Raw genomic sequence first — 23,973 nt, 5'->3', positions numbered from 1 at the left:
TTGATTTTTTTTAATTAATTTCGACGATTATTCCGTAGGTAACATTAAAAAAGTCTGTGGGTAAAGAAAAAAAAAAACGCAACCCACTTAAACTTTGCGAGATTTATTCGTGTTATTTTTACTATAAACTACATTTTACAGCGCTTGTGTTTAAAGCGCTGTAAAAGTTATGAGAGAGCGCTTTTACAAAAAGCGTTGTAAAAGAGTTGCATAGATAATTTCTTTTTTTTTTTTTTAGAAAATTTTTGTGTTGAGTTTTATAAAAAAAAGGTTTATGTGAAAACCCAAAATCTTTTCATTCTTAACACCAAAAAGAAATCATTCATTCAAAATTACAACCTAGACAACCCTAAACCCTTCTTTTTCTTCTTCCAACCTCATCTAGATTGCAACTTCCTTCGTCGACTCCGACCACTCTGGATGTCGCCTTGTCGATCGCTCTCTCTCAAGGGTAAGTTATCTTCCTTTCTTCTCTTCCAGTGCTCAAAGAAGTCGTTCAGTTTAGTGAGTTTTGTCTGGTCTCGTTTAGTGAGTTTCGCGGTCGCCCTCACTAAAGGAAAAGACTGACCCATTCGGTGGCTTTCGCGGTCGCCCTCACTGAACTGACTTGAATATGAACTACGATTCATATCGAGTCTTACCGAAATCTGAACAAACTACTGCCGCTCAGAGCTCTTTAGCCGCCACTTCAACGTCTCACTCACATGTTCTCTCTCGTTCTGTAGTTAGCTCTCTCTCTCTCTCTCTTGTTCGTCATCTCTCGTTTGCTCTCTGTTTCACTCTCGTTCGTTGTCGTTGTCTCGTTTGCTCTCTCTAATTTGTTATATTTTCATGATTATTTGTTGTGTAAATGAATGTTTATTAATTGATTTGCAAACCCTAACTCGTTCTCTCATTTTATTTTTGCACAACCCGTTGAAATCCCTAACATCTCATTTCACAAGCAAGAGCTTGAAAATCCCTAACTTTGTTAGTTTAATCTATTAGTGGTAATTAATGAATTGTAATGAATTTGTGTTTGGTTTGCAACTCTACTGATTACTTGGGGAAATACAAATGTTAGTGAAGCTGAAAGCAACGAAGCTGAGAGTTTTGAGGAACTATTTGAAGATTTGAAGATTTTTGTTGGGAATTTGCCTTTTGATGTTGATAGTGAGAAATTGGCTTTGCTTTTTGAACATGTTGGGACTGTAGAAGTTGCTGAGGTAAATTATTATCTTTTGGTTTTCAATTTCAAATATTATGTAATTGCGTTAGTGCTACATAGTATCTTATACTTATGGTAGAAAGTGTTTAAATGTGGCTCTTGTGTTGTGATTTCAGGTAATTTATAATAGGGATACTGACCGGAGTCGTGGATTCGAATTTGTAACCATGAGTACAATGGAAGAAGTTGAGAAGGTTGTGAACAAGTCCAATAGCTTTGTAAGTTTTCCTTTTATATTTTCTAATGTGTGACTGATTCAGCACTGAGAAGGGTTGTGAATTGTGATGTTATCAAATATGTTGAAGCGAGAAACATCTCTAAAAAAATGGAGAAAAAAAGATAGGATGCTACCTGCAATGTGTGTTACAAAACATGAGAATTATAAATCGATGCACACTATGAAGAGGAAGCTAAACATATCAATCATATAGTTATAACGTTTTCTTCCATTTAGAGTTGTAGACTACATTAGTTAACCAGCTTGTGTAAATATCCTTGCGAACCTTGTCAATGTTTACTTTTTAGTGTGTTTAAACCTTCAAAACTTATATTTTTTTAAATCTCATTTATCCTTTTAAGAAGCATGCCATTTACATTTATATTCTAGTACTGCACAACTTGTAGCTGCATCCAAATTGACGTTTTGAGGTTGGTCTCTATACATTGTCGTATTTGTTCTAACAATGCTTTGCCCTCATCATATGGTTTTGACAAAGAGACCGGTCGATCACTATGGTTTTGGCTTTGTTGCAATGTCCAGTGAGAATGATGTAAATGAAGCCATCAATGCTCTTGACGGTCAGGTGAGGCAGAAGTTATTTCTTACTTAATCGTTTGTAACATAACATGTATCGATAAATAAATGTGCTTAACGGAAGCAACAAAGTTTCTTGAGACTAATTAATGTTATTGAGACAATGTTGTGAAGAGGCTTATGATAAGTTTGGAATCATTACGAAGATTACATGTGTGATTAATTTTTTTTATTTTTCAAATTGCAGAGCTTGAACGAGAGGGCACTTAGAGTACATGTTGTTGAGGAAAGGCCCAGACGCAACTCTTTCTGACTCCAAGAAATTTTCACTTTTAAAGTGAGTGTTGGCTGATTTATTTTTTTCTTCTTAATGGTTGAGGTTACAATTTCATTTTTTTTTTTTTTTTCATATGTTCCTTTTTGGCAAATGGTTTCATATTAAACTTGTATATTTTGATGTTATTAATTTATGTCCACATGAAAATTATTAAACTATGATTCTAATTTTAAAGGAAATCTCTCCAAATATCTTGTTACTTGAGTAATGTTACTTGTGAATTTTCTGTGGGTAAGTGTGTGTTTTTACCCACAGAAACTCTATGAGTAACGTTACCCACGGAGAATCGGTGAGTCATACTATCTACGGACATTCCTTAAGTAATTGTATCCCACTGCTAGGGATGACAATGGATAGGGTTTGAGAAGGGTACTATAGTACTCGTCCCCATATCCGCAATTTAAAAAAATACCCATACCCGTGTCCGTACCCTCTTGGGTATCAACTTTAATACCCGTACCCTTTACCCTCTGGGTATTTAAGTGCCCGTACCCATACCCGTTACCCACACTTTAACTAAAAAAAATCGATAAATAAATGATATTATTGTAATTCAATTTAAAAATTATTTAAATATCTTAAATCCAATCATAAAATATTATAAACCAAAATATTTTCTAACTCAACATTTCAAATGAACACTCGTTACAATACACATTTAAATATTTATAATAATATTTTGTGAAATTGTAAGTCATACGACAATATTATCTGAGATAATTGATACAAAGTTGCAAGTATAATTATCAAGTCACGATTAATAAGATATAACTATTAGTTATAAAATCACAATTATTTACTATTTATCATAATTAGATTCTTAAAATTTTTGCAAATGTTTATGTTTCAATTATAAATATTGTAATGGTTCAATGATATTAATAGATGTTAAAACATAAAAAGAAACCAATTAATTAAACTAAACACTAATATAATAAATAACTAAATAAATAAATAATATATTTATATAAGTGCAGGTGCGGGGCGGGGTGGGTACTATAGTACCCGTACCCGCTTAATTTTGCGGGTAATTACCAGTCCTCATGCCCAAACTCATTATGCGGGTTTTTACCCTACCCATTGTGGGTTTTTTTGGCGGGTACCCACTGGGTATGGATCTAATTGCCATCCCTACCCACTGCTTGTCCGTGGGTAAATATATTCCTATGAGCTAAATAGCTACGAATCCGTGTTTATGGATAATTTGTGAGTAATTTGACGTTACTTGCGAACTTGCCATGAATAAAGATAAAATTTGTTGTAGATAACAAAAAAATTTCTTGTAGTGTTTGAATGGGCTAATTGGTTGTACCATGCTTTCAGAAAAAAGGCCAGACTAAGTCTTAAAATAAAATATAAACCACAAATCATATTAGACCTTAAATATTTTTAATAGACAAATATTTTACAAAACTTTTCTCAGTCCTACCTATTCTTAATTAGCCCTTACCTACAATTATAGTTGGCTAATTCAAGGAACATTTCACATCAACATATGATGCCAACATGAATATTAACACCTCTTTGTTACATCAAAAAAAAAAAAAAAATTAATGAATATGTATTTTTAGTGAAAACAATTTTATACTCACAACTAATATCAACTATTTACTATAAAATTATTCATCTATGAAAATTTCAATAATGAAATCATATGATAATATTAACGATTTATATAATTAATTATCTGTATATAATTGGTTTACACATACACTTTGGCGTCCTTTTTATATAAAAAAATATTAACACCTCATTCATTAACAATATCCAAATTTCTATGTCGATCATCTTTCCATAATTAAATCAAAGACTTTACCAATATATATACGTTTCGTTATGGCTTTTCTAATATGTTGTACGAAATTTGGCTCTTTGATAACTCTGCATGAAACTTTGATAAAATAAGTTAGTTGTTCAATTTTGAAATATATCCATTCAACACTATATATGACCATAGTGGAGATAGAGACAGAGAGTTATAGTCAGCAATCAAGATAGACAAGAAAACAATATATTATAGTCACGTTTCAACAGGTGTAAATTGTGATTAAGATTGAAAACGAAAATTAATTAAATACAACATTGACAATTGCTTTGTGGATATATATTCAATGTTACATTGTCTTTATCGTTTCATAATTTTTTGGTTTAATTTTCAATTTCAATTTTTATAGTTGTTGATCAATTTTTTTTTTTCCCTTTCATTAGAAAGGGATGGTTTAATACCATTTCTTTCTCTAAAGTTATCCATATAAATTGTTTTAGTTTTTTATTTTATTCTTTCATTAGAAAGGAATGGATTAATACCATTTATTTCTCTAAAATCATCTATACAAATTATTTTTTCTTTTATTTTATTTAAATAAATAATTTCTACACAAATTTAATTTTTATTTTGTATTTATTTTGTGATTACATCGTTTGAGTGTGACATTTTTTGATTTTTCAGTTTTGGTGTGGTGCTTTTCGATTTCCCTATTTGTACGTTATTCGTTCTGGCATAGATTGACAAAGTATCTTTATCTATTACAAATTTCAATCAATGATTTTGAGATCGTCAACGTTATAGATCTGCATACATAAGTATTTATGACACTTGAATTGTTATATTTGTAGACATATTGTGATTTTATATTATTAATTTCGATGTTGTGAATATATTTATTGATTTATCATTTTTATTTTAAATAAATTTAAATTTATATTATATTCTATATATTCTATAATTTAAATCAACATATATCATTTCTTCTGATTAAAAAATCGTCTACACTCTTTTGAAAAACCTAATCAATTTTCAAATAATTGCTTAACATTGAATATATTCATAGTCTATAGTGGACTAATCTAATGGACGGCTAATCTATCAAGTCCATTAGAATTTGGCTAGTTATTAAAGGACTAATCTAATAGATTGACGCCAATGCACTGAAAATTTGCCTTTTTTTATATTTATATGTGAGACTTTCAACGTTTCTCTTCTTAATAATTTATCTTGAATAGATCGTGTGATAATATGAAAACTCTTAATAATAATTTTTAGATTTAATCGTAAATTTGGTCTTTCTATTATTATCAATTTACGAAATTAGTTATTTTATTTTAAAAGTTACTAATTTTGATTTCTCTCTTAGAGTTCTGAACTAAAAAATGACGATTTGATATATTTTTATTGAAGTGACAAAAAATTCTATATATAGAATAATTTAAATGTATTAATTATTCATATGTCATTAATTAAATTAAAAATATGAAAAATTCCTAAAATTGAAAATTAAATTTCTACGTTGTTTTACTCCAATTTCACGGGTGTAAATCATTCTACATAATTGTATCATATATCACGTGATTTAAATTATCTCACATCATTATTTTTTAGTTAAAAAATTAAGGTGAGAGACTAAAATTTATCGACCTTAAAATAGAGAAATCAATTTCGTAAATGAATCAAAATAGAAAGACTAAAAACTACAATTAAACTTAATTTTTTAATATTGTAATGTGATCTCTATACTTTTCAAACAAGATAAAAGGAATATTAAATAAGATTCTTGCATTTTCCATTTTATAATAATAATAATATAATACGTCTCAAAGTGGATAGTTGTAGCTGACCATTATACCAAATAAGGAGAGAATGAAAGTTGTTATATAGAGAAGATGGTACGCCATTGTTATTGAATAGTTTGCATGAAACCTCCATTCTTACAACTATACAAAATTCAATTGAGCAATTTGTGTTTTCAACTCCGACGAAAATGGAAGATGTTGTTGGCTCCGGCGCCTTACCGATTAAAGTAACCGCCGTCGCTGCAGGGGAAGCACATACTCTTCTTCTCACCGGTAACCAACTTTCTATTTTGAGAACCACTTGGTGGTGGCTTTTCATTTTCTTCTTCATGCAACACTAAACCTTTAAAAAAAGTTGCAAAAGATAATTGCGTATCATTTTGTTGTTTTATAAAGTTAAATATATTTTTTATTTCTTTATTTTACTTAATATATACACTTTAAATTTCTTTAAAAAATCTATTACATCTATCACATCATTCTGGTTATCTCTTTTAAGGTATATACTTTTATGGAGTATATATTCAAAAAAATCTATCTTATTTATGATTTTAATCTCTTTATTTTTAAATTATGTATTTGATTGTCTCGTTTTTCAAATGTGTAACATTTTTTTTTCACTAAGATGTGGCAAATTAGATGCTTATATATTAACCGTTAGTGACATAAAAATAATTTGTTAGGTGAGAATCTTCTTAAACAATGTATTGAATAATTTGTTAGGTGATAATCTTCTTAAACAATGTATTGAGTTAAATTTGATTGAATCAAGATATAAATTAATTTTCTATAGAAAATGATATAAATTAATTTATATTTTAATAATATGAAAAAAATGAATTGTTAAGTAAGAATCAACCTAGATAGTACCATATAAAAATAGAGAGAACCAAAACTATTATGAAACTTTGTTTTGTGTGTAGGGGATGGTAGTGTATATTCTTGGGGAAGAGGAACATTGGGAAGGCTTGGTTTGGGTTCAGAAGAAGACCAACTTTTTCCAGCTCAAGTCAAGTTTGGATCAGAGGACTCTGTTAGAATAGTGGGAATTGCTGCTGGTGCATATCATAGTCTAGCTCTTTCAGGTTCCAATCACTTTTTCTCTTATACCTTAAAAATAAATTCTTCTTAAGGTACATGTCCTCTTATTGAAATTTGCCACTAACTAATTTTCATAATATTCTTGGGTTTGAAGATGATGGATGTGTTTGGTGCTGGGGTTACAATTTATGTATCCTTAATATGCTTTAAGTCCCAAGGTTGAATTAAATTACATAAATGATTTGTTCTTATTTCTAAAAGTTTGCTCAAATTTATATTTTGTTTATTTACATCCTTGACTATTGTATGGATGGTCAACTTGGTATCACAAATGATGAGGACTCCCACAATCCAAAATATATAGATGGATATTACTCTGTAGTTCCTTGCTTATTGAACAAGTTTCTTGAGCTGCACCCCTCAGATTCTTCAACTTTCATGTCATCACAAGAAGAAGGGAAAACATCACTTAAGGTACATATATAATACAAATATCATTTTTATTAGTAAGTGTATTTAGGTGAACGTTTGACATATCGAATAAAGTTGATTTTGTAAAATTGGTTTGATTTTAAGCTGAATTTAATTTATGTTTAAATGGTTTTGCACATTTTTTGGCAACTACATTATTAAGAAACATCTACTGATTTTGCCGAAAACTAATCTATACTGACAGACCTAGCTGGCTAACTTTAGTGGGATGTCCCTTTCGAACCATATATATTTTCTAACTTCGAATTTGAGACATTGTTTAAGAATATGTTTAAATTTGTGGTATAAGATGAAATGAAGTGGAATTACATAAAACGATATAACATTAAATTTTTAAAAGCTAACTAGCCTATACTATTATATCTTAAACCGTCAATCTAAACATACCATAAATGATCTGCCACTCAAACCAACATAATGTTGGTAGAAGACTATTATTCTAAAAAAACTTCCATGTAAAATTATATAATTTTCTTAACTGCAACAACAATAACAAGTAGATTAATTTTGATTTAGAGCAATATCCACATCTAAATTTTTACTAAAATTACTTTTAACCTAAGACAAAATCATTTTTTACACTCTTAGCAATGAATCCAAACACACTCTTAAAAAAAATCATATAGGTATATGTTTCACTAATGTGTTTTTCATCTATTCATACCTCTCTCCACCAGATATTTTCTATCAAAGCAGGAGGAATGATGTCACTATCTATTGACAATCTTGGAGCCCTATGGATATGGGGAAATTGTCCTCACCAAAGCAAAGAAGGTACATTCTCAATAGTAACCAATTTCACTCCAACACCAATATGGGATTTCCATGGTCACATTGTAGTAAAAGTTGCATGTGGAAATGAACACATTATAGCACTAGTTAGTATTGGAGAATCATACAAAGGTGAAGAAGATGAACTCATGTGTTACTCTTGGGGTAACAACAATCATGGTCAATTAGGTTTAGGTGATGAAGAGAATAGGCCACATCCACAATTGGTTAAAACATTTGATCAAAAGTCTCCTTGGAAAATTTATGAGGTGGCATGTGGTGCATTTCACACTGCTTTGTTAACTCATAGGAAAAAGACTAATGACAAATTAGAAAGTGTGTGTTGGACATTTGGACTTGGTGATAATGGACAACTTGGTCATGGAACAACACAAAGCACGTCAATTCCTGAACTTGTTCAGGAATTGCCACAATTTGTGAATCTTGTTTCTATTGATTGTGGTTTGTTTCATACTTGTGTTGTTTCGTCGGTTGGAGATGTTTGGTCTTGGGGAATGGAGAAGGGTCTTGGTTTATATCCCAATGCGCGAGTTGTTGGCGAGTATTCTAGTGATGCTCTTTTTCCTCTACGTGTTTTATGTAGTACTTGTGAGGGTAAATTTTTGGGACCAGTTGGTGTCGTGTGTGGTGCGGCTCACACGGTTATTGTTGCACAAGAGGGATACAAAGTTTGGTCTATGGGAAGAGGAAGAAGTGGTGTTCTTGGAAATGGTAAGTTAATGGATTGTTACACTCCAACATTAGTGTTGTGGCCTCCATTAGTGGAAGATTTCAATTTTAAACAAGTAGGATCACCGAGTTCTCGCAACCAGGATAAAGGACAAAGAGATTGAAAATCAAAGTGATAAAATATATGTGAAATTATTCTCAGTAGCATACTTCGATTTATCTTTGGAAAATGTTTTGATGAACAAGACATACACGATTCATTGCATAATTCAGACGCATTTCAACCAATGAAACTAGTGTATATTAAAGTAAAGAGTACATCATTCTTATCAAAGTATAGCAGATACGAGTTAATAAGCTAGCTAATTGTGTCTTAATTTTTGTTGTTTCTAGCTTTTCCTCTACATCCATGTGAAAATTTACTAGCTAGCCTCTATTGATTTATTGGGTTCTGTTAGTAATTTGAGTACAGATAGTCTCCAATTTTTTTTTTATGTAAGAACAAGTTTGGTATTCTGTATATGTTATATGTTGTTGTATTCATCTTTTTGTCGGTGACATGCGTGCAAATCAATAAATTTCAATAAGCGCATTTGTTTTAGGACATTAATCTCATAAATTTCAATAATATGAATATTTTATAGCTTGCATTAATAGTAACGTGAAAACACTAATATTCAATTGATTTAAATAAGATTTTAATTTTATAAATATATTATATTTCATTTTTATTCTTTAAATATTTTTTTCTAATGATAATTTATTAAATATTTTTCGCCAATAATTTTAATCTTTATTTTTAAATTAATTTATTTGTATTTTCTAAATTTATTAATGATATTTTGCATATTTATTTAAAATATTATAAGAATCTTTTTATCTTAAAAATATAGAATTTATTTTAATAGTTGATGCATTAAATATGATTTTTTTAAAAAGTTTTTAGCACTTAAACATCTGTAATTAATTAATTTTTTTTAAAAAAATTCTAAATTTTTATAGGAAATATTATTCTAATATTTTAACCATGTTTGTAAAAATATTTAAAAATTTAAATGATATACATAAATTGTCTAAAAAAATATCAAAATTATTAATTAAAAATATTATGTTTGAAGAATATTTTTTTAAGGAATTCATTATGAAATAATATATATTCATGGGACCAACAATTTATTCAATCGTATTTAACAATAATATTATAGTTACAATATTATTCTCTTTTCATTTATATATATATATATATATATTTTATTTATTTAACGGTTTTCTTAATTTGTATAAAAATCGATAAGAGTTAAGTGAGACGCTTGTTAGTATATTAGCCAACAATAATTTGTTTGATATTAACAATAATATTTTTTTTCTCCCGCGTAAACAAATTAAGGTTAGCTGAGCTGAGCTGAGCTGCGCTGAGCAGTGAGCTGAGCGCATACATGTTCTTTCGCCTAAAACCCCCAAAACCCTAAAACACACTCCCCATTCAAAAATGTCCCCCAACACCGTCGGCAACGGAGCTCTGATCCCATTCTCCGGCGACACCACTGATTCACTCGCGGTTTATCCTCTCCACCATGATCTCGCACGTCCAATTTCTCGCCTCGCCATCTCCTGGTCCCGTGGAAACTCCCTCCGCGTTTCCCTTTTCGCGGAACCTTCTGTAAACCCTAATACCGGAGATGGCGCCAAGGTCGTTGAAGTTAAGCTCGGAGGTGGAGATCCGGAGATTACTGATGCTGACTGGCGCAGAATTGCCTACGGCTCTGTTGCCCCCTTTGCGCTTCTTCAAAGTCGCCGGAGCTCTCTTTCTGAGCTGTCGAAGTCTCCCTCTCCGTATCATTTAGATTGGTATTTAATTATAATTTTTTGAAAATCTTTTGGATAAGAACTTAATGTTGATTTGTTTCTTCTAAGAATTCCAATTCTATATCACGCTGTTAGCTTTTGCTCGATTCTCCTGCTAATTTGACTTTGGTTATGACTTATTATTAAGATTTGAATAGTTAAATAGTTAAGGTTTGATAGTACATTATCTCTTTTTGACGATTGGACTTAAGTTGTTAATGAGCTTTGGGTAAGGACGAATTACTGGGATAACCTGAGTTCAAATACTGATTGGAACAATTCTTTGTCAGACTTTAGTTATCTCCTGACCGAACTCTAGATTACTAGGGTCTCATTTCCCCGAGGACTAGATAATTGAAACAAAAATTATATATTATCTCTGTGGATATTTAATTTTGTCATGTTTTTCTTTTTCGTGGCATTGGCATGTTTCCATATAAGCGAATCTCATATTACTGGTGAATGCTGAAGTTCTGTCTTTAATTTTTATTCATCTAAATTTGGATTTAATTTTGCCTCATTGCAATGGGGTACCTCCTGCAAATCATTGAACTTTCAAAATCAACCAATTTTTATATGTTTCTGAATTAAATAGTAAGCGGTTTTTATGGGCTGACAATCATGTGTGGTTTCATTTAAGTGCACTTGTTGACGATAGGTTTCTATTTGTTTTATGAATCAGGTGGGAGCATGTTCTTCAGTATAGCAAGGATATAACATCACTTCTCGGGGGGCCGAAGTTGTCTCCTAGTCTGATAATTGAAGACCCAAATGAAATTGTTCAGGTACTATTGCAGTTTCTAAATCCTCTTGCTGGCTGTTTGGAGTTGTGTTGAGATCTTCTTAATAGTAAAAAGAAGTGATTCACTTACTTTTTAACACTTGCTGTAGAAAAATGAGGAGCCAACATGTTTGAAAGCTGCATGGGAGTTGATGGAAATATTTTATGTGGACAAGCAATCTCAAGCATGGTTACCTGAAAGGCTTGTTGATTGGTTAGCTGTAATAATCTCTTTTTATTTGTTTTTCCGTAGGTTTTGTAGATGGTTGAATTTTATTTTAACACTGTTAACATTTGCTTATTTTAAATTCATGGTTACATTTTATGACAGGATTATGATAGCCTCTTTACTAGTACACAAGAAACAATTCATGGCAAGCTTGTGGATTTTCAGAATGATCTTGTCAACATACAGGTTTGGCCATAGGTGCATGTCATTGATGATGATGAGTACTGATGAAAATGATGGTGATCAATACCTATTATCTGGCTTTTAAGAATTGTAGATTGTAGATTGTCGATATTGGATATATTTGTGTTTCAATTATGGATTCTTGGCATTGTAAATGACCCTAGGGTTTTTCCTTTGGAACCTTATTGCCATTAATATATGGCGGATGGTGTTGCAGCATATGGTGACTAAATTGATAGAAAAAATAATATCATAAGTTTCATAGCATAAGTTCACTAGGCAAAGATCATGTAAAAGTCCAATCTTCCTCCTTCTCAGCCCTCACATAGTCCTATTTTTAGGGTCATCTAGTGAGATATGTCCCACTATCTCTTCTCTTTCTAATTAGCTTAAAATTAAATTTCCGTCTTCTTCCGATTTCTTATAATTGTACCGTCAAACTTTGATTGTTCTTCACCTTTTAATGAATTAGTATTCTGCCTAGTATGTATTGTAGGCTCTCCAACCCCCGATGTCTTAAAAATAGTTGGGATGTTTAAGCTATGGAAAATAGCTGTTACTTGGGATGTATAAGCTGTGGTTTGCTTTACATAGATATTCAATAAATATTAAGCTTACTCACAACAGAAATGGGAAATTCTGAATATTTAAATTTTTCTTTGAAACCTATAATTTCCTTAAAAAGCTTATTCCACATGATCTTAATTGCAGTTTTGGCTACCATCCCAGATACTCTATAGTCTGCTCAAACCCCATGTTACCACCACCATTGCCACAAAACCCAGGCCTCCTTATTCCAGCCACAAATTCCTAGAAACTTATCACATCAGAAAACACACCAAGGAGTAATCCAATCTACAGTGTACAATTTATATGCAAACAAACAATTGTTTCTAAAGTAGACACCTACTCCTAAATAACTCCCGTTGTGTGAAAGATCCACATTAGATCTGTGTCTTAAGGTTGGATTTTGTCTTTGTATTCCACATAAAATTATTTTAACAGCATTGTTTATGACATCACCTTTCTTGATGTGTTACTAATTTGTATGATGGTTATGCTTTTGCAATTTCTCAATGGTTGGGGAAGTAAATTTATGAAATTTGTCCATGCAGGTGATTGAGGATGATCCTAGATATTGGGAAGTGATGTCATCTGCACTGTCAGTTGGTTGGCTAGATATAGTGGTCAGTAAAGGATCCCGTATTTATGACATTTTTTCTGCAGCATCTTATGTTCCACTGTAAATAAAGAATTTGTATTAAGTTGGCTTTCATTTGCAGGTGAAAATGCTGCGGTTGCATGGATCTTACCAATTAGATCAGCTCAGCAACCGTGAGGTTGGCATGAAAATTTAGAATGTTTTTATTATACGAACACAATGAATTCACTGTATGGCACTGGCAGAGATGATGTTGTTATTATCAACAATTTTCATTGTTTTCAGCAATTCTCTTGTCTCAATTTTTGACCTCTTCTGATTCTACAGTTAGAAAATGGACTAGTGGAAGCAGTGGCTGTTCTTATTTCCAAAATGCCCCGATTACGTCCTGAATCTGTTGTTGGAAATTTAGGAGAATGCTTTAAATCCAAGCCCGACTTTATCAAAGTATATCCAAATTCTGCAATACTTTAAGATGCAATATTACATTTGCTTTTCAGCTCATATACTCCAATGTTATAAGATTTTGTGTATTCTATTTTATAGGCCTGGGAAAAGTGGAGGTCACAAATTACTAAACTGGACTGCAGTCCATTCTGGATTCAATGTGATAATCAACAAACTCGTGAGGGCTTAAGAGATTTGCTACAAGTTATGCTGGGTAACACTGAGAGTCTCTGTACAGCTTCATGTTACTGGATTGAGTTGTATGTTTCTCATTTTCTATACATCAGGCCATTTACGATTGTAAGTTTTATCTACTTATGCAACTATGAACTTTAAAAAAATGATTTTTACGTATATTTCTTGTTTAAATATTCTTCTTTGTCATATATCTTTGTTTATTCATTGAATCTCTAAATAATTTGGATGCCCCCCTTTTCGAGGCAGGGAATAGAAAGCATGTATAATTTGGCCCAAAAATGCATCCAATTGAAACCACCGACTGGTACCCATAGGTTGACTGAACTTATGATTGGAATTCTTGAAGAAAATACGGAGGTAATAACAAAGAACTATTGTTCATGCTTCATTGCTTTTTTGTTTTCAAAGTTTTGGGCTTGCGGCTGCTTTGTTTAATGACCTGTTTTTTTATCCAACTCTTAATTTCCCATTTTAAACTTGAATGACCATGTTGAAATGTCATAGGTTGTTTTAGCAGAAATTTCCAGAGAATTCGGTCCTTGGTGAGCTGTTTCTCTTCTATTGTTAATTTATATTTGATTTATTATGTGCATGTTTGGACTAGCTTATTTTGCTTTCAAGGTCACAATCAAAATGTTCAAAATTTAGATTTTGACTGTAAAGCTTATTTTCAGAGTAAAATAATCAATACAGATTGTGCATTGAATTACTCCCTTCTTTAATTTGTTTTGATTAAAATGGGACTTTTGTATATGTCATCTTGTGTCAATAAAATAGGATGATTGCACACGCCGTGGAATTGCTAACTGCAGGGAGTGAGCAAGCAGAGATTCTTCTACACGATGAGCGTGATAACTTGGGGGGAATCAGTATAGTGGAACTACATCGACTTGCATATGCTCAAATTCTATCATCACATACATTGACCTGGCAAGTAAGTGCAAGTTACTCTAGCGAAAAATATCCTGTTAATTTGATCTTGAATTGGTAAATTATCTTTGATGAATTATATTCATTCTTGATGCACATCAAAATTTACTATTGCACATACATGTCTTGGTTTTACATGGGGTTTATACAACTGAAAACATGAAAGAGTAAAGATGAAACTGATGTCTCATTCTAAAGGATTAGGACACTCCACCAAGAAACCTAAACATCCAGGCCAAATGAAGTTTTTTTTTTTAATGAAAATTGCACAATATTTTGCAAGAAGTAATCTAATTTAGTGCTCATGTCGTCTTATGTTCACATATCTGCAGATAGCTCCAATATATTTAACATCATGCATGAAGCAAGGAATGGGCTTGCTAGAGAATCTATTGTACAGACAATCTGTTCAGCACAAAAACACGTTGCTTAAGGTAACTGTTTCATATTACTGTTTTTCATTTTCTATTTCCAAAGTCACATCCTCACAATCCTTAGTACTTTTTTAATATGCTATTGTGTGACAGAAAAATCAATCTTATTCATGCAGAACATTGAGATATGCCGTTTATATGAGCTTGATCATATCAGTTCAAATATCATGAAGGTAACCTGTATTCTTGATTAGGTTAACCGTTGCAAATACTATTGATATAAAACTTGGAGATTAAAAATCTTTGCTATCTTTTCATAATATAGTTTAGGAGAATTGAAATATACATGTTCAATCAATAGGTTGCTGGAGTCTATCACTGGAAGCATGGTCGTAAAGGGGCTGGAGTATATTGGCTTCAACAATCCCAAGATACAAGCTGTCTTGATAGGATTGCACAACAGTTATTTGATTCAGTTGGAAAGTCGATCTCTGATGAAAGCTTCAAAGTACTTCTCATACTGCTATAATAAAAACTTGTGCAAATTTTTTATTGTCTATTAGATATGAGGATATGCTTTTTTTTACAATTATTTCAATATCTCACTTCGACAATCCATATTTTTACAGCAATGGGAAGGCATAATTGAATTATTGGGTTCTGAATCTAAGCCTGCTGGTGGTCTTGAATTTTTACACAAGTATGAACATGCTGGCATTTTTATTTTATTTTCACGTCTTCATCTAATTACTTATAATTACTTTCTAATATTTGTTAAATATTAAATTCAGGTATAGGGATTTCAAAAAATCTCTTCAGATGGTATATAGTGGAAAATCGACTGATGCAGCTAGGCAAGCTGTAGGCTCCCTCATAATGGTATTAACTTATATGCACACTTCTACAATTATGTTGGCCCCAGTAAAATAGTATGCTTACTGTACAAACTAGTCATGTTAATTGCGAGAATTTCTATGCTGAATTCATCAAAACAATAGATAACGAACAATAAGAGAGTACGGACATCATAATCCTAAATCTTCAAAGGTGCATTGACATTCATTAAGAGAATATGAGCAATGCCAACAATTTGTCTGTTTTCTTTCAGCCATACAGTTTTGTTGGAGTGTATGTGGGCAAACTAGATTGATGTATAATGGCATGAAAAGTCATGGACGAATTGAATCAATCAGCAAAACCTTCTTTAGCTCTGTCATTGTGCAAAATATGTGTTGTTTTTCCAGATTGAGTTTTGATTTCTGAGCAGAACTTTTGGAAGATATTGAATAACTTAGAATGGTCTTGCATTGAAAATATCCTAGTACATTTTAGAAATCACCAATTAAGGTAACGTGATACTTATAAGTTACACCCTAAAATAGAGACAGCTTGATTATTAATACGACTAGGAAAATAAACTGTAACATGTTTCCAAAGGTGGCCTTACTAACATTCTGAAGACTCCAACTGTAAACGACAAGGTACCATTTTCTTCAAGGTATGTAATCTCGAATGATTTAGAGAGTGATGTAGTACAACAGGGACTTGGTAGCATTACATATTTGATGTCTTGATTACACACTTAGAAATGAGATTGACAGGATCAGGTGGAAGTAAATGGCTGCAGGTAGTAGAAGCCATATGATGTAGATAAGGCTCCAAGGTGTCAGAAATGAAGGTTATGGCTGCAGGAGACTTGGTAGCATTACAATCCAGTTTGCTTACAGAAATTGGATTATAGGAGCAACAGTTACCAGTTGAACAAAATGCAATGGTAGTAAGGAAAGTGGTGAAGCTTGGCCAATGCCAGTGGCTTGTCCCTTGGATTCATATCAGAGAGTGAAACAGGGTGGAGTTTAGGTTGGTGATAACTTGGAGAAAAGAGTGAGATTACCAATTCGGTGCTCTGGATGCACCAAAGTCCAAAAACTCAAGATCTCTAGTAGGATTAGAATGAGAAATTGAGAAAGGCAAACTGGATAGTAACCAGTATGGTCAACAATGACTGAAGAAGAACAAATGACAATCATTCAGACAAATGGTGATGTCGCCTTCAACCATCGCTGATGAAACAAAAACCTTGTCAGCATCCTTGACGCCGACTGAGGTGCTGAGCGAAGACTAGGGTTCCTCAACCAGAAAGCTCTCTTAAGTCTTACCAATTTGAATTTGACCAGTGAATAATTTGTACAATATTTATATATAGGGTTGATGTAATCATTCCCTTAAGTTGAGAGATTAAGATAAGCTAACTAAGAAAACTATACATCAAATCAATTTCTTGCCAATATGAACTGTATCTCAACAGAGGTAAAAATGTGTTTTTGTCTGACTTTACAATAAGGGCATAGAATCTGCGCTTTGCTGCCATATTGCCAGTGATATTGGGTGACAATTGTAGTCCAAGTGTAGTCAGCTTTCTGTTTTGAAATGTAATACATTTCTTTTCATTTTGCAGCTTATGAAAAATCCATCAACCCCTCAGCGATTTTGGCTGCCTCTTCTGTATGACTCGGTAAGTGTTTTTTATTTGTCTATCTTTTCTTTTATAATGTTCAGTATAATCTTATGATCACGAGGTCATCTTAATATCCCTAAAACTTGGGGGTTGAAAGGGACAACATTGAAACTACCATATGATAGGATAAGAGGGAAGTAAAAACAGCCATGGACATATCAATTACAATCAAAACTCCCCCTCAAACTAGAGCATGTATCTACATATATCTACTATTCCAGGACTTTGCAAGTACTTCAAAATATTATGCTGGTTGATACTTGGACGAGGATCTTACTAAGTAGTGTGGATGATGCCACAGAGTATATTTTTTTATCAGAATGAAATGTCGATCAATCCCGGTGTTCAGTCCTCTCACGAACAATTGAATTTGTAGAAACATACAAAGCTGTTTGGTTATCACAAACAAGCTCTCTAGGACGAATCGAATTTGTAGAAACATACAAAGCTGTTTGGTTATCACAAACAAGCTCTCTAGGACGAATCTTGGAGCAAGTGTCTCAGCCACATATGTGAGCCAAACATGATATTTAGCTTATGTTCTTGACCTCGCAACTATTGATTGCTTCTTGTTTTTCCATGAGATTAGATTCTCTCAAATCCAACCGCAGTAACTTATGCGGAACTTAAATAAATCTCTAGCCCAACCTTCATCTGAATATCCATAATGATAGTAGCATGGCCTGTGAATCTCAGGTTTGAAAGGGACAACAGTCATGAAATATATTCTTTGAAAACTAACATATAATATAAGGAAAGTAGGAAACAATCATGGACATATCAATTACAAACTGACGCATTTTCTCAATATATGTTTGTTTTCCTTTCATATCATGGTAGATCCTGTTATCATTTGATTTTCTGCATGTTATCTTTGACTAGTCACCAATGTATTTTACATGTTTAATGCGAGCTGTATTTTTTCGCTGATGATTACATGATTTCCTTTGGGAGCAGTTGAAGCTGCTAAATTGGAAAGATAGTCCTCTTCTCAGTGTGTCTGAGACCAATCTTCTATTAAACAAACTTCAAGAGTTATCTTTGGCGAGGCAGCGACCACACTTTACTGAGCCTAGCTTACCCCCTCAAGCACCGAGTTCAATTAGGCTGGCTCTAGCGACGAATCTTGGCCGTGCTATACTTGATGAATAGGCTTATCAAATATATATCCTAAGAGATGAGTGAATAGCAATGTCATTCAACAGTCTATGTTCATTTCAGAAGGCAGGTGGAAAGGGCTGCTTGTAAATTGCTATGATCATTTGGTTATCACCTGTTGTAAATTTTTTATGGACATTGGTTGGGTTTGCTGAGCTTGGGCTTTACCTGTATTTTTTATTTATCTTTTGAGGAATGGAAATCATGTATCAGCTAGATTTTAACCGACTCCAATGTTTTTCTTTTACCGACCTACTCCAATGTTAAATCTTCATTTTAAGAGTTAAAACATAAATTATTTTTTTAAGATTATTCTTTATTTTTTGTAATTTTGCTGGTTTGTGTCAATTAATAATATTATATTTTGTATGTTAACGACCTTCAAAAAATATTTTTCATCTTGCCACTATAAATACTTCAAATATTCCTTTTCTTTCTATTACACTTGAACCAAGTATGAGGCCCTCTGCTCTGTGAAAAATGTATGCTACACTTTGCGCAAATTAATCGGAGGTTATAAAAACATTAACAGTCCGTATGATGGATAAGATAAAATATATGATAGAAAGTTCTATTATATTATATTATATTTTGTTATATTATATTACATGATAAAAATAAGTTAATTTAGAATTCTATTATATTTTGTCTTTTTAGTTGAAAGTTCTATCTTAAATATGAGTTGGGTTAGATATCATTATAATAAGATAAAAATAATTTACTAAATTACCATTAGAAAATCTGATTTAAAATATAAATTAAAATATAAGAAAATATAAATATAAAAATAATTTATAAAATATAATCTAAAATATAAAAATGTAAATTTAATTAAATAAAAAATTAATTAATAAAATTTGGTATTAAATTTAAAGATAAAATATTAATAATTAATTTAAAAAAATGTATATGATTTTACCAAGGGTAATTTTGTCTTTTTATATAATTTAATAAATTAGTATTCATAATTATAAAATGTGAAAGTTAATTAAAATTTTAAAATAAATAGAATTTGTTTACAAGGTATTCTTGTCATTTAAATATAATATATATTATATATTTTTTTACATTCTAACAAATAAAATATAATTATTTAGTTACTTATGATTTTGTTTTTAAAATTTAAATTGTTTATTTAGTTGTGTCAAAGAATAGTTTTAATATAAAATTATTTAATAATTTATTTAATTATTTATTAATTTATAATATAATAAGTTAACTTAAAAAATCAATCACAAAATATGATAATATTTATCCTATCACTATTGTATCATATTTTTATACCGTCAAAAGTCTTTACACTCGAGTATTTATCATGAATTAAATTTTTTTTTATTGGATGTATTAATTAAAGCACTAAAACTCGCACAAAATACTTAATTTTCCAAACGAATCACATTCATATTCATCATCGGTTTCTAAACTGTAATTTTTCAAAATAGTTTAGAAAATAACTAAACTTTTTCAATCGATATTTAAACTATACTTTTTAATCAATCCATCTATTTTAGATTTAATTATTTATTTTCTTAACTGATTGTTAATTTGGGTGTCATATATATGTCATGAGCAAACTTTTCTTTATACTTTTTTTAGAAAAAAGATTTATTTTTATTTTTTTAAGTCAAAATTTTCAGAACAAATGGATTTTTTTCCAAACGATTTTTGATAGAATTTCTTTTTGATTTTTTAAGAAAATTTTCCGAAAGAATTTTGAATTATTTTATAAAAATATCTACTTTTTTTCGTTGATGTCATGAAAAGTTAAATAAAGCACCACTATGCATGCAACGGAATCTAGCCATGCCTCTATTATAAGACATCCCATATCAATCCAACGCATATAAAAAAGTGTACGAAAATTTGTAAGATAAGACATTTTAAAGTTGATAATAGTTTTTAATAAAATTATTAAAGTTTATTTTTAGATGTTTTAAAATATAAATTATTTATTAAATTAATGTAATTAATTTTGTGTAATATTATATAAAATTATTTATTAGATAAAATTTTATTAATTTTAATTTTAAAAATAATAGAATATGAATGTATATATATTTAATATTAACGTAATTTTTTGAGTAATATGAAAGTATATATATTTAAAAATAATAGAATATGAAAGTAATAATATTATATTTTAATTTTAATTTTTATTAGAATATCAACATATATTTTTGAGTGATTATTCTGTATATATATTTACGATACTATAAAAGTTCATTTAATAAAGATTAAAGAGTACTTATGTATCCCTTGTAATTGGTATTTATAAACTATAAAATGAGGTTTGACAATTATATACTTACAAATGTAATAAAGGTTTATAGATGTTACTATTCTTGATAGAACGAAGCCACTCAGAGAGAGAACAATATAGAATGAATATTGTACTGATAATGAGAAATTGTCAAAGTTTCCATATGACTTATATAACCAATAAAAAAAAATTAACACATTTAACTAACTAATGAACAAGTGTACAAGTAACTAGTTTGTGGAATTACATTTTACATTTTATATTCATGCAATATTATACTAATATGTTTTAGTTTAATTGTAATTTTAATTTATTAATTTTTACTATTTTATAGAATTGATTCCTCTATTTTAAAAGTTAAGTTATAGTATCTTATTTAGATTTTTAAATTAAAAATAAAAAATAATTTGACATATTTTAAATGATGTGACGTACGATTTCATAATATAAAACTATATAGATATATTAATTATTTATATATCATTAATTAAATTATAAAAACGAATAATTTCTAAAATTAAAAGTAAAGTTCTCATAAATTTTTATTGCAATTTCATGAATGTTACTCATCATGTCATATACCACATTATTAAAAAGTTAGAATGAATAACCAAATTGTCAAATTTAAAAATAAGGAGTTCAATTTCTTGAGTTAATAAAAATAAAAAGACTAAAATTATACCCTTAAATCTATCTCTTTATATAGATGCATAAATACTCATATAAAATACTTTTACTATGTCAATTTATTTATAAATTACACAATTTTTTCTAATGTTTCATCCTAAGTGTGTCACTTTAGAAAAAGAAGTTAAAATGGTTATAACATTTACTACCACCGAAAGAAATTATATGTGTATAATTTTAATTTTCTTACATTCATCTCATACATTATTTTTTTTCTTTTCTATTTCTCTTTTACTATCACATTATTAACATACATACATACATATATATATATATATATATATATATATATATATATATATATATATATATTAATTCTCGGATGTATAATAGAAATGCCGTGAATTTTTTTTTACATAAATTGCTGAAATCTAGGAATGTTTTGAAACTTTTGTTCTTTGTTGACTTATTGGTTTGACTGAGTTATTTGTCCATCTATCCGACAAAGTTGCAAACACAAGTTTATGGGTGATAGTGAAAACACCATCCCTGTCCTGTGTTGATAATTTACCACACAATGACACACATAAAAAAACAAAGATTTGAATGGCAATATAAAAAGGTTGCCATTTTTTTGGGTTTGTTACCTACATCTTTAATCCTTAATATACATTATTTCATCTTCATATAAACAACTTTTTCCGCTTAGATACAAAACAATCAATTCTACTTTGGCAGTTTATAACCATTTCCCTCCAACATTTTATCTATTAGCTAGGAAGTAGGAACTAGCTAGCTAGCTTCTACTTTAATTTCAACCACTTGGCAACTAGTACAAATATATTCTTTTACGTCATTTCCATATGAGGTTAGTTATTATAGAATTATTATATATAGGTATAGCTAGCATTACTATATATATTTAAATGTTATAGGACTAATTATTAACTATTATAATTGTAGGCATAACTAGCTAGCATTACTATTTTAGAGGCCTAGGTATGATGGTAAAATTTGCCACTCTACCTGTTTGATCAATAAAATTGTATGTAACATTTAAAACTAGGCAAGATCATTCCTCCATAGTTTTTGACATGCACATCATTCCTCTTTAAAATATACTTTTATATATATATATATATAAACTTTTTTGGCACACGCATCATATACATTAAAACTATACGTGGTTATTTTTAATTATTATATTTAATTAAAATCTAGATTAAACATCTTAAATATTTTATCTAATTTTACTTATATTTTGAAACGTAGCAAATATTTAACGTTTTTAGGGAGTTTTGAGGGGTGAGGAAGCTTATTGTTTGAGACTTGAGAGTAAGAAAAATCAATAGAAAAAAATAATGGAGGTCTTATGTATTTTTTTTACTATTTTATCCTTTTCTTCTTAAAATTAGTATTTTGTCTACCATTTTATGATTTATTTTTTAAAAAATTCTGAATTTTTTTTTATAAAAAAAACTTGATAATTTGTATATAAAATTGATAAAATAGTAATAAGTTAAATTTTTCTATCGTATGAAAAATATATAACTTTTTGTTTTAATATTATATTAATTTTAAAAATACAAAAAAATGATAGATTTCTTTAAAATAAAAATCCAAATGTACATTTTTTGTATCTAAAATTGAATATAAACTCTAGAATAATAAATATACGCCTAAATAATCCTCAAATTCATAATTTATTATGAAATTGTTTCTAAATGAACAATCCTCTTTATTCTCTAACACCATATAGTGTTTCCAACACAGATAACATACTATTGCAAAAACAAAATGTCAAATAAAACTAAAATAAGATGCAATTCAGTTTTATATCTTCCTTCAACAAATATTCTTCTACTATTTGGTACCTCTTAAAAATGATATAACCGTGTTAATATTTTTAACATAATCTAAATCAATTTTCAGTAAAATCATACGATATCACACAATTCAAAATATATTAGACAAAAACACTTGTACTTGATACCACCATGCTACATCCTCTAAACAATATTTTTTGTTTAATTTAAAATTTTAAATAAAGAAAATCTCCTTACATAATATAAAACAGCTACCTACATACACTATGAATTCAATTAAATATGCATCAGTTCAAATCACTCTTTTTATTATGTCTCTTGTAATCAAATTCAAAACTCATGAACATGACTAAATTTCAAAATTGCAAACATCAATTCTCAAGTCACTTAGATATATAGATAGAGAGTTCAGATAGATTCTATAAAGTAGAATTCATGATAATATGTATGAAATAATAATAGACATATAATATTACATATATAGGCTCCAATTAGAAAAACATGTGTAAGTGGGAAGAAACACATTAATACAACACATGGAAAATGGTTCAAAAACAGAATGGTTTGAAATCC

The 23,973-nt window shown here is 29.9% G+C and overlaps 3 protein-coding genes across 3 annotated transcripts; all 3 read left to right on the top strand.

Moving 5' to 3' along the window:
- Positions 1 to 613: 613 nt before the first annotated feature.
- On the top strand, positions 614 to 2,274 carry LOC140920120 (RNA-binding protein CP31B, chloroplastic-like). The gene is made up of 5 exons (XM_073367448.1): positions 614 to 762; positions 1,064 to 1,205; positions 1,324 to 1,425; positions 1,924 to 2,010; positions 2,209 to 2,274. Exons 1-5 carry the CDS (start codon positions 614 to 616, stop codon positions 2,272 to 2,274), a joined length of 546 nt encoding a protein of 181 aa, XP_073223549.1.
- A 3,636-nt stretch (positions 2,275 to 5,910) lies between these two features.
- Positions 5,911 to 9,403, top strand: LOC101502757 (ultraviolet-B receptor UVR8-like). Its single transcript, XM_004498407.4, has 5 exons — positions 5,911 to 6,141; positions 6,792 to 6,953; positions 7,064 to 7,099; positions 7,220 to 7,383; positions 8,079 to 9,403. The coding sequence occupies exons 1-5, from the start codon at positions 6,057 to 6,059 to the stop codon at positions 9,024 to 9,026; spliced, it is 1,395 nt and encodes a 464-aa protein (XP_004498464.1). The 5' UTR covers positions 5,911 to 6,056; the 3' UTR covers positions 9,027 to 9,403.
- An 840-nt stretch (positions 9,404 to 10,243) lies between these two features.
- On the top strand, positions 10,244 to 18,999 carry LOC101503070 (nuclear pore complex protein NUP85). The gene is made up of 18 exons (XM_004498408.4): positions 10,244 to 10,710; positions 11,390 to 11,492; positions 11,599 to 11,709; positions 11,820 to 11,903; positions 13,016 to 13,087; positions 13,184 to 13,240; positions 13,390 to 13,509; positions 13,609 to 13,809; positions 13,954 to 14,064; positions 14,212 to 14,249; positions 14,485 to 14,641; positions 14,970 to 15,071; positions 15,188 to 15,244; positions 15,373 to 15,519; positions 15,641 to 15,711; positions 15,803 to 15,890; positions 17,470 to 17,526; positions 18,487 to 18,999. The coding sequence occupies exons 1-18, from the start codon at positions 10,352 to 10,354 to the stop codon at positions 18,679 to 18,681; spliced, it is 2,130 nt and encodes a 709-aa protein (XP_004498465.1). The 5' UTR covers positions 10,244 to 10,351; the 3' UTR covers positions 18,682 to 18,999.
- The last annotated feature ends 4,974 nt before the right edge of the window (positions 19,000 to 23,973 follow it).

Source organism: Cicer arietinum, chromosome 4, assembly GCF_000331145.2.
Source record: "Cicer arietinum cultivar CDC Frontier isolate Library 1 chromosome 4, Cicar.CDCFrontier_v2.0, whole genome shotgun sequence".
NCBI lineage: Eukaryota > Viridiplantae > Streptophyta > Magnoliopsida > Fabales > Fabaceae > Cicer > Cicer arietinum.
This window is presented reverse-complemented; position numbering and strand designations above follow the sequence as displayed.